The sequence below is a fragment of the Echinops telfairi genome, unplaced genomic scaffold (genome assembly GCF_000313985.2).
Source record: "Echinops telfairi isolate 266 unplaced genomic scaffold, ASM31398v2 ScPeMD7_29;HRSCAF=101, whole genome shotgun sequence".
NCBI lineage: Eukaryota > Metazoa > Chordata > Mammalia > Afrosoricida > Tenrecidae > Echinops > Echinops telfairi.
The window spans coordinates 7,214,579-7,227,110 of record NW_022103926.1 but is presented as its reverse complement, the minus strand read 5'-3'; the positions used below and the strand labels follow the sequence as shown (position 1 = coordinate 7,227,110).

The following is a 12,532-nucleotide window of genomic DNA, read 5'->3' as shown; positions in this document are numbered from 1 at the left end:
CTAAGGCAGCTACACCCTGGTGCAACCATCACAAAGCAAGAGAACTAGAAAGGCGAAGCTCACCATCCATTTATCCCTCCACCTTTCAATTAGCCCCACGTGTGATTGCCAGGTTAACACAATTAACTAACTCAATGGGTTTCCCCTTCACCCAAGTTAACATACGCCTACCCTCCAGTCAGTATCCTACCTTCCTCCCCAATCCCTGGTAACCATCAAAGAATGTTTCTTTTCGTGTGAAAATCTTTTTGTAACTTTTTTAAGCACTTGGTCTTCTACAATATTTATCTGTTTGTGATTGACTGATTCCACTCAGCACAGCACTCTCCAAGTTCACCCATGGTCAATAGGTGTTTGGTTGGTTTTTTGTGGTTGCTGTTGTTTTTCAGATCTGTTATTCTTAACATTGAGTATTCTGTTGTATGTACTATTATTTGTTCATGTATTATTTTTCCATTATTTCACTGATGGGCATTTGGGTTGTTCCTATCTGATAGCTACTGTGACTCTTGCTGCAGGGAACCTGGGTCTGCGTGGATATCTATTGGTGCCACTGATCTTTTTCTTTTTTATCACCATTATCACCATTAGGTGTTCTACAGTAATTTGAACATATAGCAAAAGGAAAGAGTCTGCCGTTACAGGAACCTCACAGTCGTTTCTCTCTGAGTCAAATGGTGACACCACTGTGTCAATCCACACAGATCTTATTGCTTGAGAGTATTTACAAGTAGTAAGATTTCTGTGTCGTATGGTATTTCTATTTCCAAGTTTTTGAGAAAGTGCCATATCATTTTACACAGTGTTTATACCATTTTACAGCTTGACCAACAGCGTATGAGCGTTCTAGTCTCCCTACATTTTCCCCAGCATTTGTTGTTTTCTGTATTTTAGAACATTGCTTTTAATGCTGGGGTGAGATAATAGCTTATTGTTGTTTTGAGTTGCATCTCTCCAGTGGCTAATGAAGGTGGGCATTTCTTCATGTGTCCACTGGCTGCCTGGATGTCTTCTTTGGTGTCTGTTCATGTCCTCTCACCATGAAGAAAAAGCAGATTGGGGGGGGGACATTTTCCTGTTGAAGTGTTGAAGTTTTTCCCCAATCTGGGGTTCTCTTTCTACTCGTTTGTCAAAACCTGTTGGTGTACGAAAGAGTTTAGGGTCTAATTTTTAGAAAGACCCAGTCATCTATTTGGTCCCTGCTGGTTGTGTCTTTTCAGTTATGTTTCATTGTGTACTTATGCCAAGTTTTAGGACCCTATGGAGTAATCTTGATAGATTTTTCTCAAAGGACACAGGGCAACCATGGCATGATGGAGGGCAACACTTGACAAGGAGAAGTCTTGAGAAAATAGAGAAAGTGTGTTGGTGAGGAAAAGACCAGGAAATTGTGCCAAGAAATTGCTTCGCATCATGACAAGACACCTGTTCATTCTTGGAGGAAAGCCAGAGCTATGCTTTGAGCATCCCATTAGGAAGCCTGACCCCAGTCACCCTGTAAGCCCAGTATTGCTCGTTCAAATGTCTTTTCATTTCCCAAACTCAGAGAACTTTGAAAAGAAACATTAGTTGGGTCCTTCCAGGGTGCCCAATCTGCTGTCTTGACATGGTGTAAATCAGAGAAAAGTTAGAGAGATGGAAACACCACTTTCATAAGTGTGTAAACCTAGACAGTGAATCTGTTGGGGAACAATTTTGATACTTTTGTTCAATAAAAATTTCTATTATTTTATAGCAATACCTTTTGACTTACTGTCCTATGTTGCGCTGGCAAATGATTTATTACATATGAATGGGCTTCAATAAGTTTGTGGAAAAATGAAATTCTAAAACAATGGAATTTTCCCATGAACTTTTGAAGTCTCTTTGGATGTCTATCTCGCACATGCATGCACATCATTGGACTGAATTGAGAAATAAGCCACAGCCCTGTGTTGACATAATGAAAATGACCTGCACGTTTCTCTTCTGCCAAACACGTGTCCTTTGACTGGGAAAGTGTCTACCTACATACAAGTATCAAGAAAAAAATATCTCTTAAATCTACAAAACACAAAGTGCACCAAACAATTCATCCCAAGGAAAAGTGTAACTAGAAACAGTCGAGGGCTTCTCCTCCATTTATTCAGTAGAGTCTCCCAAGTGGGGCAAATGGTTAGAGGCTGGAAGCTCTAGGGAGTCCAGCTCTACTCTGACTTCCAATCGGGTCTCCATGAGTCAAAATCAATTCCACAAAAATTGGTTGTTTTCCTGTGTCTGCGGCACTGCATCGGGTGCTGGAGGTAGGACAGAGACAGTCCCTCCTTCATGGGGTTTAAAATCCAAGCAAAAGATTCGATTTTAAGACATGACAAAACAAGAATAATTTATAAATTATCTAGGGTGAGGGAGTGAGAGAGGGGGTTAGAGAGGGGAAAAACGAGGAGCTGATACCAAGGGCTCAAGTAGAAAGAACATGTTTTGAGAATGATGATGTCAACAAATGTACAAATGTGTTTGACACCATGGATGGATGGATTGTGATGGGAGTTGTATGAGCCCCCAATAAAATGAGTTGTTTGTGTGTTTTTTTTAAAAGCACAATAAAGGAAACTTTACAGAGCCCAAATAAATTAAATAAATAAATACATGTGTTGATTTTTCCACCACCTATGTTGTCTCCACTTCTAAGATCCTTGTTGTCACTGTTGATGTTTGTGGTCATGGACTCACAGTGACCCCATGCACGCAGAGTGGAACTGCTCCCAGGGGGTTTCAAGGCTGTGATCTCAGGGAAGCAGATTGTGAACTGTGCCTTCCAAGGCAGCCCTGGGTGGGTTTGCATCACCAGCCTTTCAGCCAGTAGTCAAGAGCTTAACCATTTGTCCCACCCAGTAATTCGTCATCAGAACTCTGGAAGCCAAAACCCATCACCCTGACTGTACAGATACAGAAGTATAAGCATAGATGTGCCCAGGATCACCTGAGTCTACAAGCTCTTTCTGCTTCTCCACAGTGACTGCCTTGTGTAACCTTTTTCTTCTGTTTATTCCTGAAAGGATCCAAAGCATTGTTTATTTAAAGACAATTTCCTTACCACAGGAGATTAGAGGTGGCCAGGAAACATGATGATCAAGAGACTCACTGGCGGGCATCTAAGGCGGAAGGCGGAATCACCACCACTTAATAATGTCAGTGGAAAAAGGGTGTGGGGGGGGGCGGGTTTCTAAAGAGAACATTATAGTTAAGCAAACAATATTTCAAAGAATGCTTACCGGCCACCACACCATACTCCGGCCTGCCAGAAAGAAGCCTCCAACGGTCCCACGATTCGTGGAAAACATAGCCTGAGGGGAAAGGGGATGAGAGGTTAGTAAGAAACTAAAACAAGGTGTCTTTGCCAGCCAACAGGATATACCTGCCCACACACCCACACTTGTGTCTACCCACTAGACTTTCTCGGACACCTCCACATTCCCAATTCTCCAGTTCCTCAATAGACTCGGATGAAGGAGGCAGGAGCCTACTTTTGATATCTAAAGACAGAGAGACTCAAAACATTTAAGCAGTTTGTCCTCGTCCAAGTTCAAGTCCTTCCTCTGCAGCTAGCAAGTCACTTTATCTCAGTGGACTTAGTATTCTGGTCTGTTAAACATTAGAAAATGTAACATTCGATGCCTTGCCTGCACATATATGCAAGGTACCAAATGAACTGACATATTTTAAAAATCATTTTACTGGGGGCTCTTACAGGTCTTACAACATGCCATACATCAATTGTATCAACCATATTTGTATATATGTTGCCATCACTATTTCCAAAACATTTTCTTTCTACTTGAACCCTTGGTATAAGCTCCTCTTTTTTCACCCCCTTCCTCCCCCACTCTCCCACCCAAACCAGCATATTTTTGAAAAGCAACCATATGATATATGGATTATATCTCAAAAGATCTACTACCAAAAAAAAGAAAGAAAAATATCCTAAGAATATAAGAGTTAGCGCTAAATACCACATAAAAGACTGGCTATTCAAACTCAAATCTTTGTGAGGATTTAAGTAGAAGAGTCTTAGAATCATGACTCTTCACTCTATGATGAAAACAGGTCAACAGAGGGGAAGGAGAGGGGGTCAGGAAAGGCTGGAAGAAAAACAATGAGTTGTCTTAGTCAGGGGAAAGATAAACAGCAAAAACAAGGACCGCACAAATGCAACCATGACTAGTGAGGGAAGGCGTACGTGAGGTGTCATCAAGGGAAACTGGGCGAGGTGCATGAATGGGAAGGGTGGTGAAATGTGGGGTTAACCACAGGGCCTCAAATTTCCTGCTAGAATGTATAGATTGTATTCTGTAGGCAGTGGGAAGTCACTGGAGGGTTATGAGAATGACATGTCTTTTCAGGTTACCTTAGAAGGCTACCTTGTGAGCTTTTAGTCTATTTCTGGTCTAGCTCAAGAGTAGGCTCAGATCTCCAGCACATAATATGGACAATATCTCTGCCCCTGGCCTCTTCCTCTTTTCTCTCTCTCTCTCTGTTAACAGCCTCCTCCCAGCTAGAGTGAGATAATCTTCCACAAGGTTTTAATGGTTGATAATGACTTAGCCCTATCAGAGGTGTCTGTAATCCCAAAGGGGATGACTGAGCCTAAGAGCATCTCTGGCTCAAAGGGATTCATCTTTGAGGGTGACGTGTCAGGTACTCAGAAACTCACCATTCGTTCATCGAACACAGTTGCTACAGAGAGCATATTGCTAGGTGCTCATATATTGTAGTCATATATTGGCCTCCCGAGGGAGCATTGTCATCCTTGCATGCAAATAATCTTGAGCAAGCATTACGTAACTAGGGAGAGCCAGGTAGAGTGAGGCTCAGACCTTTCTGGACCTCTCTCTTACCAGACATACTCTTGAGGTCCCCCACAGTGAGTGTGGTCTTTAGATAAATTTATGTCAACTTGAAAGTGTAGGGGTGGTATCGAACCTGTCAATCAGTTCACAGCCTGATGGTGCCTCCTTGTGGCCATGACCTTTTTGTAAGGAGGTTCCTAGGAATCCCCCCGCCCCCATCTCTCTGCTACTGACCCTGAGCGCTGCTGGAGTCCTGCCATGTTTCCACCAACCTTGGATCCATGAAACTTTGCACCCACTGCCCTGTGATCTTCCTGCAATCTGCATCATTGCATGTTTCTGCATGGGTCAAAAGAGGGACTTATGGACTAGCATCGGACTTATGGACTTGAGTTGGACTGGGCTGGGATGCTTTTTTTTTTTTTTTTTTTTGACATATAATTACTTCTTGATAGAAAGCTCATTCTTACACTGGATTTGTTTCTCTAGTCAACCCAGCCTAATCCAGTGGGAACAGCAAGAGGACAAACAGGTGTCAAGAGCAGAGGAGGTTGCTAGGAATGCAACCAGAAGTTCCAAAGACCCGAACTTTGGCAACTGGTCAGGAAAAAGTCATTCTGAAGGAGCCCAACCCCAAACATTGCTCAGTTGGTCTCATAAATGAAAAGCTTAAAAGTAGAATGTGAAAGTGGAGGACTAAAATATACTATAGATGTACAAAAGACGTACTATATCAGACCCTCTCTTCCTTCGGATATAGCCCATCTTTCATCTTGGCAAACCAGACCTCATCTACTTTTCTGCACTCACACACACTCACTGTCCTTAAGTAGACTCAGCCTCCTGGTGCCCCTTTAGGACAGAGGAAAGCTGCTCCATAGCGTTTCCAAGACGATAAATCTTTATGGGAGCAGACAGCCTCATCTTTGTCCCGAAGAGTAACTGGTAATTTTGAACTGCCTACCTTGTGGTTATCAGCCCAACACGAGGACATCTTACTAATCCTCAAGGGGCCTCACATGCCAGTCTTCCTAGGGAGCCCTACCTGACACACACACACACACACACACACACACACACACACAGAAGAATTCTTCTGTCTGATGGCACCCTACCCTCCCCAAAGACAAGCAATCTCTCCTTCCTATGAATGCCTAGAGAACTAAGCCTGAATTTTTTTCATGGCCCTTATAATCGTTGAACTTTATGTCACCAAATCATAAAATGTTCATCCTCTATAATGTTTAATATGATGCTTCGTGCACGGTATATATTGACCAAAATGTTGAATGAATGGGCTCCTCAGTACCCTAAGCCTCCACTCATCCTCTGTACCTGTCCTTAAAGCCCATTTTCAAAATGAGCAGCAGTCATCAGGCAGGTTCTTGGCAAATGGTCTTTCTATGAGCAGCACTTAGCAGTATTTAGCAGGTGCCTCCCGAAGTACCTAGCGTTGCAAGCAGTTAGCACACCCTACAGTTAGCTGAGAGGTTTGGCTCTTTCCAGAGGTTCCTCCAAAGACACGCCTAGCCATCTATTTCTAAAACTCAGCTCTTGAAAATCCTATGAAGCAGAGTTCTCCTTTGTCACCTATGGTGTCACCGTGAATGAAAATAAACTGGCTCTTTTCCTGGAGTCAGGCACTGCAACCCAGAGACGTTACCGCCTCCTTCTTGTCTCTACAAATAGCCGAGTCAGCACGGAGAGCAAGGAATACACAGAGCAACATTACAAGGCTCCGGGACTCCACTTTGTAAGCCATGGAATTAGGTTTGTCTGTCAACCCAACAGCTTAGCAGAGAAAGAACTCACAATTGCAAGCCTACCACCCTCAACTCACCATCGTCAAGTCAAGTCTGACTCACAGCAATTCTAGAGGACAGGGTAGAACTGCCCCTGGGGGTTCTGAGACTGTCACCCACTGAATAGCTGGTGGGCTTTGAACCCTCAAAAGAAGCATACTTATTCATCCACCTGGGTGGTCGGTTTGTTTTTCTTTTTCTTCCATAGTGTAATAAAATTATCTGGAAGGATAAGTAAAAGGGAGAAACTTCAGACCTCTTTTTAGATAAGGAAGAGTTTAAGAACCTGGGGCTATGGCTATCAAAAGATATAGTGTCTGGGGTCTTAAAGGCTTGAAGATAAACGAGCAGCCATCTACCTGAGCAGCACCAACACCATCATGGAAGAAGCACACTAGGCTGTGCGATCGTGAAGTGTCGATGGGATCAGGTATCAGGCATCAAGGACCCAGAACAAAAAAATCATATCGATGTGAATGAGGGGGTGGGAAGAGTGGAGACCCAAAGCCCATCTGTAGACAACTGGACATACCCTCAGAGAAGGGTCACAAGGAAGAGACAAGCCAGTCAGGGTGCAGTATAGCACTGACAAAACACCAACAAAACTTTCCTCTAGTTCTTTAATGCTTCCCCCCACCCCTGCCTATCATGATTCCAATTCTGACTAGACCAGAGCATGTACACTGGCACAGATAAGAGCTCGCAACACAGGGAATCCAGGACAGATAAACCCCTCAGGACCAATAACAAGAGTAGCAATAACAGGAGGGTAGGGGGAAGGTGGGGGAAGAGAAAGGGGGAACCGATCACAAAGATCACGTATAACCAACCCCCCACCTCAGGATGGTGAACAACAGAAAAGTGGGTGAAGGGAGACAGCGGTCAGTGTAAGACATGAAAAAAATAATAATTTATGAAGGGAGACAGCGGTCAGTGTAAGACATGAAAAAAATAATAATTTATAAATTATCAAGGGTTCATGAGGGAGCAAGGGTGGGGAAAAATGAGAAGCTAATACCAAGGGCTCAAGTAGAAAGAAACTGTCTTGAAAATGGTGATGGCAACATAGGCACAAATGTGCTCGACACAATGGATGGGTAGATGGATTGTGATAAGAGCTGTAAGAGCCCCCAATAAAATGATTTTTAAAAGAGTAGAACCTGGGGCTATTGGGGATGTAGAAAGAGGACTCTGGTGTGGCCAGTTGTGTTCCAGAACATAAAATAGATAAACATGCTCAGCATGGTGTGCACTATGCATGACCAAGAGAGGGCTTCAAACCCATTCACTGGTATAAATCCCTCCGTAGACTAAGAAGCCGCTGGGTATCTTGTTGAAACAGATTCTGCATATGGGGTAGAAATGCAAATTCTCCACAGGGGGCTAAACCGAACTGAATCAGATGGGAACCATAGACCAGAAGATCTGTAGGAGGAAATGCCTTACTGTCGAAGCTATCCACAAATGGAAGCAGTGTCTCTAGGGGGAGATTCTACTGGACGTACTCGAGAGGAAAGCTACGATGCACAAGGCTGAACTCAGTCCAACTTAGACCTTTGATTCCTGACAATTTTAGACCTGTGATTCCTGAAAACGTTAGGAAAGAAAGAATCCCGTGCCACAGTCTCTCGATGCACAGGGTGATAAGGACCACAAAGAGAGTGTTCTAGAAAGAGGATCTTTGGGAGGAGCATTGTTACGCGTTTCAGTTGGTTCCAACTCATGCCTACCCAACGCGTGCAGAGTAAAACTGAAAACAGGTGTGGGGGTGGGCGGGCCTTTTTTATAATAGGGCCTGGGTCTAGTTCCAGCGGTGCCACTAATTCACCTGATGGATTTCTGGCCATCCTCTTTGATGCTGATCTGTAAAAAGAGAACACTGGGCTCCCTTCCAATCACAGCATTCGATGATACTAAGGCTCAAAAACGAAAGTCAGCGAAAAAGAGGAAGGCCCTCAACAAGATGGATTGACACCTTGGCTGTAACCATGGGCTCAAATAGAAGAACAACTGTGGTGCAGGGCCACGTGGTATTTCACTCTGTTGTACATTAGGCCACTGTGAGTTGCAACCAACTCAATGACACCTGACAACACTGGTTCAAATTACTAAAAATTTACTGCACAATTTTTCTGTAAAGGACCAGATAGTAAAGAATGAAAGTTTTGTGGGATACCTACAGACTCTGCCATGCATTCTTCTTACTTTGTTTGCTCTTTTTAAAATTCTTTAGAAGTATGCAAATAATTTTTGGCTGTGGATTACACATGAATGGGCCAGATTTTGTCTATGGGCTAAGGTTGGATAAGCCTTGTATAAAGCATTGAAGGATATATTAATAAAATCTTCCAGAAAGAATAAAGTCAAAAATGGGGTTTCAAAGGATACACAGTCTCCAAAAGAAAACAAACTGAGAATGAGGTGCCAGCGGCAGGGCAGGGAGCCAGGAGACACATGGACATAGGCACTGAGGAAGTTAGAAGGCCAAGTCCAAATACAGTAATAGATGAGACACTGGCTGTAAGTGTTTTTCTTTAGTCAAGGGAGCATACTGGGCCTGGACTATTCTGTCTTGCACAGCCCAGAGACAATATAGGAACCAGGATGCCCATCCCTAACCCAGCCACTCTTGGTGCCTCGATAACAGAGAGAGGATGTTAACTGGAAGAAAGTCAGCATGTTGAATGATCAGGGTTCAGAGGTCCTGACTAATACGGAAAGATTAAACATGGACAGATGCTAGCAGGATCATTAAGTAGCATTTAATGGGGCAAGTGATACCAATGAACAGATAGCCGAAGAGTGCGCACACAATCATCAGCACTTGTAGGGCTGACGAGACACATCAGAAGAACAGAGTTCATGGTAATTGTCTCAGAAACAGCAAATGATGGATATGACTCTTGGCTCCAGCACTTATAAATTGATATAGCGGGGGTGGGAGAGTAGTGGGTGGTGGTGGGAGGGATCAGACCAAGGGGCAGCACACATGGAAAACCAGAGGCAAGAGTCCTGAATTCCAGAGACAAATCACAACTGCATCATGATTTAATGGCCTCTTCTGTAAAAGGACAACTGCCTGCCTACTCTCCCAGTCTCCTGGTCTTCTGTGAAGACTACTGGGCTGACCACTGTGACCCAGAGCAAAAACAATTCAGGGCCTACCCCCTACCTGGTGAAATGACAATGGGACTCTATTCAGTAAGAGCTTACAGGCTCATCTCTGTACATCCCCCACGACAACCACTGGGAGTCATCAGGACGGATAGGATTCGATCTGTTTGACGTTTAAGTAAACTGAGGCTGGAGGAGGTTATCCCAAGTCACATGACTCAAGCCATGTTAAAGCCAGTACAATAACTTGAGTATTCTGGCTCCTAGCTGAGCATTTTCCACTGTGTCTGGAAAGCAGGGTGTATGGAGGAAGAGTTAGCCACTCTGACTCCACATTTCTTGAAACTTTCCTTCCCAACTGGTTCCTATAATTCCTTTTCTAAGAAGTTAAGGCAACACACACACACACACACACACACACACACACACACACACACACGGAAGCAAAACCAAACCCAGTTAATCCATTCTGACTCATCGTGGTTCTGCACAGGATTTCCAAGACCTTTCATCTCTGTGGCAGCTGTTGATGGGTTCAAACTGCTGGCCTTGCTGGGAGAAGCCCGGCATAGAAACCACGAGACCACCGGGGATCCTTACACACATACGTTATGAAAAAAACCCCAACTCTTCCTTTGTACCTCTGACAAAAAATGTCATGGTCATCAAAGGATTCTTGGCCCAATCTCGCTCCTCTAAGTCAAAAGAGTTCAACACAGCCACCTGCTGGCACTGTAGCATTCCTCCGTCCTGGGGCCAGTGAGCCTCCAGGACGGCTCTCAAAAGCAGTGGGAATATTGGCACATTGTTAGATCCTCTCCTTTTCTGGTGACAGGGTGTGCCCCACTCTGTCACCGTGAAATCCCCAACTTAGGGCTCTGAGAACAAGTTTCTCAGGTTTGTGTGTCTCCTGTGTCCCGGAGAATCACTTCCCTCTCCCGGTGCCAGATCAGCCTCCTCCTCCTCCTCCTTACTTTTGGCACCGCTGTCCAGACTCCAGCTGTCCTGGCTCTGGAAACCCCAGGCACCAGCCTAGGGGCCAGCCTTTAGAGGAGGGGGCAGTGGGCCATCTGAATCTGCCTGTCCCTCCATCCTGCATTCTTTCTGCCCCATTGGGCTAGAGAGGCACATTCGCAGCGCCAGCTGTCCTCTCGGGCAGTGATTCGCATGCAGCGACCCTTTAATACAGTTCCTCATGTTGCGGTGACCCCAGCCATACAATTATTTTTGTTGCAACCGTCATCACTGTCATTTTGCTACTGTTATGAACCGGGCGACCCCTGGGGAAAAGGTCGTTCGACACCCTCCCCCCCAAGGAGTCGCGACCCACAGGTTGAGAACCGCTACCCTAGGGGCTGGTCCCTCACTCCTGCCTGCCCATGGTGCTCCTGGCCACGTCTCTTACTTCGCGTCCTCATTGGGTCCCCTGCGCTGCATGAGCTCTCTTCCCTTCCCTTATGCGCTTTCCTCTCCTTTCCTTTGACCCTGCAATTAAACCCACAGTCCCCAGACGTCGTCGCTCTCCGTGGGCTCTTAGCACCTCCCTCTGCCCCTGTCCCCTGCCCACAGTCCCTGAGCCCCACATACCCAGAGCCCGACAGCCATCACCACCACGAAGTAAACGACGATGACCGAGATGTCGGCGGCATTGCGGATGCGCTCATGGGGCGCGAGAGTTGGGGCGACAGTGGTGACCGCGGGGCTCCAGGTGCTGCGGTCCATGGCGGCTACTCGGTCAGTCCGTCCCGGCCACTGCCTCTTTATATAGCCTTTCTATAGTTAATGATCAGCTCCCGAGGGAGGAGACCTGGGACGCACCCCCGGTGGGGCAACGACGCCGTAGCCACGAGGAGTCCCGGGCTGCGCTGTGTGGCTCTGTAGGTGATCGGTGATCAGCGTTCGGGGAACAGTGAACAGGTCGGTGGCACCCGCCGAGCTAAGTGACCTGAGCTACAGGCGGGCTGGGACGCCTCAGGTAAGGGCTGGCCCAGAGCAGGGAGGGGCTGGCCAGGGGGTGGTGCCGACCTGGCACAAAGGCTCCCTGTGCTCTTGGGCACCCACTGGTCTGCATCTAGACCCACCAGGAGGCCACTCCCCAGGCAGATAAAGATCGTTTCCATCTGGGACCCTGTTGCCTGGGGCCGGGCTCAGAGGCTGTGTGCCGCTTGCCTGCTCTTCTCTATACTGTACATGAAACAGGTGTAAGTTAGCAAAGTTTGCCCTGTCCCGGAACAACACTGCGAAGGTGAGGACATTGCTGGATATCCCTGGGAACAGTTCAGCACAATTGCGATCGGTCGGTCACAGGCACGGTCATCCACCCTCCTGACACCACTACCCACCCACGCCCTCATTTTACAGCCAGAAACCAGGAGGCACCCATGGCCCCTCTGTGAGGAAGGAGGCGCTGAGGCTGCAAGAAGGACTCCTAGGGGACCATTTTCTTATCCGGGGTCTCACCTGCTTCCCACGGAGGTCATCTGAGGCCCTTCTCTCAGGTAAGTGTTGGACTATTCACCACAAGGCGGGGGTTCAAACCTGTTCCCCAGGGAAAAAAGATAGGTTCTTTGTTCCCACAAAGATTTACAGCCTCAGAAACCCGATAGAGGGTCACTATGAGACGGAATCAACCCGATGGCAGTGACTTTGGTTTGGCTTGTTTTGGTTTTTGTTTGGTTTAGTTTGGTCTGGTTTGGTTTTCATTTTTTGTTTTGGTTTGGTTTGGTTTGACTTGGTTTGGTTTGGTTTGGTTTGGTTTGGTTTGGTTTGGTTTGGTTTGGCTTGGCT

General features: G+C 46.0%; 1 protein-coding gene across 1 annotated transcript in view; it reads right to left on the bottom strand.

Moving 5' to 3' along the window:
- Positions 1-11,467, bottom strand: part of SLC5A1 (solute carrier family 5 member 1) — a 62,245-nt gene extending 50,778 nt beyond the window's left edge. The window contains exons 1-2 of the mRNA XM_004716703.2: positions 11,333-11,467; positions 3,255-3,326 (exon numbers count right to left, since the gene is read on the bottom strand). Coding sequence (XP_004716760.1) covers positions 3,255-3,326; positions 11,333-11,467 — 207 coding nt within the window. The remainder of the gene's footprint in view (positions 1-3,254; positions 3,327-11,332) is intronic.
- Positions 11,468-12,532: the final 1,065 nt, after the last annotated feature.